At 49.1% G+C, this 6,788-nt stretch overlaps 1 protein-coding gene across 1 annotated transcript in view; it reads right to left on the bottom strand.

Moving 5' to 3' along the window:
* Positions 1-2,594: 2,594 nt before the first annotated feature.
* Positions 2,595-6,788, bottom strand: part of BLMH (bleomycin hydrolase) — a gene marked incomplete at its 5' end in the record, with an annotated part of 18,457 nt that continues 14,263 nt past the window's right edge. Inside the window, 3 exons of the mRNA XM_015828364.1 lie at positions 2,595-2,810; positions 5,114-5,183; positions 5,262-5,277. Coding sequence (XP_015683850.1) covers positions 2,659-2,810; positions 5,114-5,183; positions 5,262-5,277 — 238 coding nt within the window. The remainder of the gene's footprint in view (positions 2,811-5,113; positions 5,184-5,261; positions 5,278-6,788) is intronic.

Genomic DNA, 6,788 nt, shown 5'->3' with positions numbered 1-6,788 from the left:
GAGAGAGAGGGAGAGAGAGAGAGAATGAGAAAGAGAGAGAGGGGGAGAATGAGATAGAAAGAATGAGAAAGAGAGGGAGAATGAGAAAATGAGAAACAGAGAGGGAGAATGAGATAGAGAGAATGAGAAAGAATGAGAGAATGAGAGAGAGAGAGAGAGAGAGAGAGAGAATGAGAGAGGGGGAGAATGAGATAGACAGAAAGAATGAGAAAAAGAATGAGAAAGAGAGGGAGAATGAGAATGAGAAAATGAGAGAGAGAGAGAGGGAGAATGAGATAAGAGAGAATGAGAAAGAATGAGAGAGGAGGGAGAGAAAGAATGAGAGAATGAGAATGAGAAAGAATGAGAGAGAGAGAGAGAAGGAGATAGAGAACAAGAATGAGAGAATGAGAAAGAGGGAGAGTTAGAAAGAATGAGAGAATATGAGAGAGAGAGAGAGAGAGAGAGAGAGAAAGAATGAGAAAAAGAGAGGGAGAGAGAATGAGAAAGAGAATGAGAATGAGAGGGGGAGAATGAGATAGAAAGAATGAGAGGAAGAATGAGAGAATGAGAAAGAGAGAGAATGAGATAGAATGAGAAAGAGGGAGAGAAAGAATGAGAGAATGAGAATGAGAGAGAATGAGAAAGAGGGAGAGAGAGAGGGAGAATGAGATAGAGAATGAGAAAGAATGAGAAAGAGGGAGAGGAAGAGAAAGAATGAGAGAGAGAGAGAGAGAGAGAGAGAGAGAGAGAGAGAGCTCAGCTAGAATTTCCTGGTGGACCCTCAAGTGTAGATTAGAACTCGGGTCTCTCTGCTGCTAATTCAGAACCTTCTAGTCCCGCCTTAGGCATAGGAGCTGGTTGGGTGTCTTTCAGCCAGTCACCAGGAGACAATGAGTTATAGTCCTTCCTTAGATATGAAAGCCGACTGGGGGACTTTGGGCCAATCACCAGGAGACGGTGAGTTCTAGTCCCACCTTAGGCATGAAAGCCAACTTGGTGACTTTGGGTCAATCACCAGGAGACGGTGAGTTCTAGTCCCGCCTTAGCTATGAAAGCCAGCTGGGAGACAGTGATTGTTGTTCAAGTGAACCTGGTTCCCCATTCACAGGTCGCGAAAGGGGATCACATGACCCCAGGACGCTGCGACCGTCATAAATACGAATCAGCAGCCAAGCGTCCAGATTTTGATCCCGTGACCCTGGGGATGCTGCAACGGTCGTAAGTGTGAAAAAAGTTCACAAGTCCCTTTTTTCCCAGTGCCGTTGTGACGTGCCCTAAATTGTTGTGCGACTTTTTAATGCACATTTGACCGTCAAAAAGCCTGTTTTAGCTCCCTTCTTTATCCTCCCACTCTCTCTTCTTAATTCGGATGCAGCTACCTTCAGAATCTTGGGGGCAAAAAAACCCAACAATCCGATCAAATCTGGTTCATGTCCCTTCTCCTTCTCCTTTGCAAGCCGCTAGTCCTCAAGATCAAGCCAGGAGACCAAAACGTCATTCAGGCAAGTGTTTTAATTAAAATACTTCATAGCACCATAAGAGTTGTTGAGAGCATACGAAATGCGGTTTATTATTATTATTATTATTATTATTTTTTCAATGTTTCCCTTTTCTCTCAAGGGGTGGGTGGGTGNCCCTTCTCCTTCTCCTTTGCAAGCCGCTAGTCCTCAAGATCAAGCCAGGAGACCAAAACGTCATTCAGGCAAGTGTTTTAATTAAAATACTTCATAGCACCATAAGAGTTGTTGAGAGCATACGAAATGCGGTTTATTATTATTATTATTATTATTATTTTTTCAATGTTTCCCTTTTCTCTCAAGGGGTGGGTGGGTGGGTGGGGGAACTCTTTGCCGGCCGGTTTAACAATTGTTCACTTTTGCCTTTTGGGGAGATCTCACCAAAAGGAGATCCCCGCCAACTGGAATTCTGCGGAGCAGAAAGCAAAAAAAAAAACAAAAAAACGAAACCCAACGAAGCCATCTTTTCTAACCTGGTTAACCTTCCAAGATGAGACGGGATCGTGGACTGTCCAGTTGCAGGTCCCGAGATCGTGATAAAAAAAAAAAATTAAGACATATTTTGCTTATATATTCTTCTTTTACCGGGAATCCAATTCGGTAAAAGAAAACCGGTCGGAAAGAAGGAACGCCAGGTTGCAGAAGAGCAGTTGGGAAAGACGGGAGAGGCGTGGAAATTATTGGATAACAGACCCGTGTCGGCCCCTCAAATCTTACCATCCGACAAGGACCCCCGAGGGGAACCCCCTCCCCAAAACAGCACATCTCCGTACGAGGGTGCGAGCCCTCCAATTCCAACTGTCCTAATAAAATCATATTATTATTATTATTTTTTGCACAGCTCGTTCCAAATGCATTAAGATGACTTTAAAAAGCCATATTTTTTTTTAAAAAAAAACCAAAAAACAAAAAGGTGGCACTGGGTTACAATGAAAATCAGACGCGCCGATGTGGGGGGGGGGGAGAACCCCAGGCCAGAGATGGACGGGGTCTTCCAGAGGGTGGGGGGGATGGGGGGGGGGGAATGTTAGCACCTCTAGCCGGGAACCTGCCCCCCCCGGGGAGGGCTCGGCTGCAGACCTCCGGGTCCCGGGGGTCCCTGCTGGCTTGGAGTTGACCCAGAAGGAGAGGGGGGGTGTCCCCTCCTCGTCCCGACCGCTCAGTTGGCCAAAGCCCCCATTGGATCCCAGGCGGGCAGGCGAAGGGGCTCCTGCTGTAAGACCCCCAAGACTTCCTCCGGGACGTGTTTGCGGTCAACTACCACTTCGTACACAAACTCGGAGAACCAGGCGTCCGTCATGAGCAGGTAACCTGGAAGGGAGATGGGGGGGGGAGAGAGAGAGAGAGAGAGAGAGAGTCAAATAGGCCAGGAGTCCCCAACCCCCAGTCCGTGGACCGGTACCGGACCGCGGCATGCCAGCATCTGGTCCACACAAACAAGCAAAGCCCCATCCGCGGGATGCAGGCAGCACGCGAAACCACGTACCCTCCGGTCCGCGGAAAAACCTTTCTCCACGGAACCGGTCCCTGGTGCCCAAAAGGTTGGGGACCTCTGCCTTAATAACTGTCTTGCTTAGCAACAGAAATTTTGAGCTCAGTGGTGGTCATGAGGCAAGAACCACCCGAAGTGGCTATTTTTTTAAAAAAAAATTAAGATATTTTAATTATTTTTCTATTTGTTCTGTAATCTGTAAGCCGGCCAGAGTCACCCTAGAGAAGAGATGGGTGGTATAATAATTTAATAAAGATAGATAGATAGATAGATAGATAGATAGATGGATGGATGGATGGATGGATGGATGGATGGATGGATGGATGGATGGACAGACGTACAGACATGATAGATAGATAGATAGATAGATAGATAGATAGATAGATAGATAGATAGATAGATAGATAGATAGATGGATGGATGGATGGATGGATGGATGGATGGATGGATGGATGGATGGATGGGTGGGCTTCCATTCCCAGAATTCCCCATCCAGCATGCTTTAAGAGGGGTGGGCTTCCACTCCCAGAATCCCTCAGCCAGCCTGCTTTAAGAGGGGTGGGCTTCCACTCCCAGAATCCCTCAGCCAGCCTGCTTTAAGAGGGGTGGACTTCAACTCAGCATGCTGGCTCGGAAATTCTGGGAGTAGAAGCCCACCCCTCTTAAAGTGGACAAACAAGCTCCCTGATTAACCGGGATTTTTCCCAAGCTAACCTAAGGCGTTGTGCTGTTCTTTTTCCAATGTCCAGCTTTTAATTTTGATTTCTTTTTATTTCTTTAATTCGAAACAAACAGACCCCCCCATACCTAAGCCTTTTCCTGCTGACCCCATATCCCCACGGGGCTTACATTCAGATCCCTGAATGGAGAGTTTCTGAGCCCTCTCCGATTTTGGGTCAAACTACTCAGGGCTAGCAAAGGGTACGAATTCGAAGTATGCCCAGAGCCACGAAATGCCTCCGGGGGACACGAAGGATTCAGTCCCACGATGCAAACTCTGCCCTTCCCACTTTTTCCTCTGGCATGGGAAAAAAAAAAACCACAAAAAAAACCCCAGAACAAAATGTGCAGGGAAGAGGGAGATTTCGGCCAGTATTTTTGGCAACAAAAACCCAAGAAAAAGCAGTTTGATAACCTCGGGGGCCCTAGGAAATTCCAGAACGTTGGAGGAAGTCCCTTGGCGGCGTGAACAATGCCCTTTGGGGTGGGGGGAGGCCCTGGGAAAGGGGAGCGGTCCGGGTTAGCAGAGGGAGCCCCCGCTTGGGGACGTGGGGGGGGGAGGCTGGCCGGAAAGGTGGGGCGAGACCCCAAGAAAGGGCTCCGACTTCCTCCGTAAGTTCTCGCACTCGGCGCCTCCCCTCCAATTTAGCCTGTCCCAGGTTTATAATAATAATAATAATAGTAAAGTTGGAAGGGACCTTGGAGGTCATCTAGTCCAACCCCCCTCTGAATCCCTCCAGGCCCAGCCAGACTCCGCTTCCAAACGGGGGGGCTCCTCAACTTACGACCACCACGGAGCCCCACATTTCCGTTGCTAGGCGAGACATTTCTTAAGTGAGTTTTGCCCCATTTTACGACATTTCCGTGGCAGATTTTTTTTTTTAAAGCGAAGCCCTGCCGTTGTTGACTTAGTCACACGGTCGTTAAGCGAATCCGGCTTCCCCCACTGACTTTGCTTGTCGGACGGTCGCAAAAGGGGATCACGTGAGGGCCCCCCCTCCGGGGGACGCTGCAGAACCGTCGTAAAGACGAGTCAGTGGCCGAGCGTCTGAATTTTGATCACGTGACGTTGGAGACGCTGCAGAACCGTCGTAAAGACGAGTCAGTGGCCGAGCGTCTGAATTTTGATCACGTGACGTTGGAGACGCTGCAGAACCGTCGTAAAGACGAGTCAGTGGCCGAGCGTCTGAATTTTGATCACGTGATGTTGGAGATGCTGCAGAACCGTCGTAAATACGAGTCAGTTGTCGAGCGCCTGAATTTTGATCACGTGACCCCCGGGGATGCTGCGACCGTCATAAATACGAGATTGCTTGCCAGACGACCCCCTCCCCCTTTGGCTCAACCCGGAAAGCCCCCAGCCGCCTTTTCACACACACCCTTCCCGCGAGACCCGCCGTACCTTTATTCCCACGGTCTTCGCCCCACGAATTCTCCACGCGCCACTTCTCGTAGCCCTCCTCCGGTTCTTCCTGGAAAGAGGAATCGCGGGTTGTGAGAAAACCCCCAGTGGCGTGCACAAGACCGGTTCATCTGGGATTGGAACTTACGGGAACAGGGCTGGGTCTGCCTGATCAAATCATTTTTATCAACGGTTTTTACGGCAGCGATTTTTAATTTTTTTTTTTTTAAGCTACAGGTAGTTCCTCAACTTACGGCTAGAATTGAGCCCCGTAAATTAAACCGGGTGTTCAGTGAGCTTCGCCCCAGTTTACGACCTTTCTGGCCACGATTATTAAGCGAATCACCGCAGCGGTTAATAACGCGGTGGTTAAGTGAAGCTGACTTTCCCCCCCCCCCATTGACTTGGCTCGTCAGACGGTCGCAAAAGAGGATCACGTGACCCCTTCCGGGACGCTGCAAAACCGTCGTAAATACAAGTCAGTTGCCAAGCGTCTGGATTTTGAGCACGTGACCTGCGATGGTCGTTAAGTGTGAAAAAACGGTCCTACGTCCCTTTTTTTTCTGGGCCGTTGTAGCTTGGGACGGTCACTAAAGCAAGTGACCCTCCAATTTGCCTTACATTTGTTGTAAGGCAAATGGCAGTTTTTGCAAATGTCCTGTTGTGTTGCTTGGTGTCCTGCGGTCAAAAATTTTTTTAGACCTTTAGACAGCCGGCCGCTAAGACAAACAGGCTTCCCACCAACCCGGCATTCCTGGTTTGTTTTTATTTGGCTGTCAACCACTGCTTCTCTCCCTCCCAATTTCTCTTCAGGACATCCTGATTTTGCAACTGCTAAACGCTGGTGTGTGTGTGTGTGTGTAGATTTCTGTGTGTGCCGCATCGTTGCAAAACATATTTAAACAACCAAACCAGGATTGTTGGTGAGGATAAACAGAGCAGGGGGAATTTTCAAAGGCTCGGAGGGAAGAGAATTGCTATGCGTGGGAAGATGACTAACCTCTGGGCAGTGTTCCCAGGCTGTGTGTGTGTGTGTGTGTGTGTGTGTGTGTGTGTGTGTGTGTGTGGTGTGTGTAGACCACCCTCATCAGATAATTCCCACCCTCATTTTTGAGGCTGTGGGGGACGCTATTTTGATGCTGCTTGAGCATTTAGTCAGTGTCACTTGAGAACAGAGGCGTCCAACCTTGGCAACTACGGCTTGTGGACTTCAACTCCCAGAATTCCCCAGAGGACAACCAGGAGCAAACCAGGATGGGCTCAGTTGATGGGTCAACAATGGGAAGCCTTGAGGGACCAGGTATGGGACAGATCCTGGAACGGTGGCCCTTTTATGACTTGTGGACTTCAACTCCCAGAATTCCCGAGCCAGCATAAAGTCATAAAAGGGCCACAGTTCCCCCATGCTGGCTCAGGAATTCTGGGAGTTGAAGTCCACCAGTCATGAAGGGGGCCATAGTTCCCCCATGCTGGCTCAGGAATTCTGGGAGTTGAAGTCCACCAGTCATGAAGGGGCCATAGTTCCCCCATGTTGGCTCAGGAATTCTGGGAGTTGAAGTCCGCAAGTCATAAAGGGGGCCATAGTTTCCCCCATGCTGGCTCAGGAATTCTGGGAGTTGAAGTCCACCAGTCATGAAGGGGCCATAGTTCCCCCATGCTGGCTCAGGAATTCTGG

This window comes from Protobothrops mucrosquamatus, unplaced genomic scaffold, assembly GCF_001527695.2.
Source record: "Protobothrops mucrosquamatus isolate PMUCROS unplaced genomic scaffold, P.Mucros_1.0 scaffold4419, whole genome shotgun sequence".
Taxonomy (NCBI): domain Eukaryota; kingdom Metazoa; phylum Chordata; class Lepidosauria; order Squamata; family Viperidae; genus Protobothrops; species Protobothrops mucrosquamatus.
The sequence above is the reverse complement of the archived record's forward strand: the minus strand, read 5'-3'. Positions and strand labels throughout refer to the sequence as shown.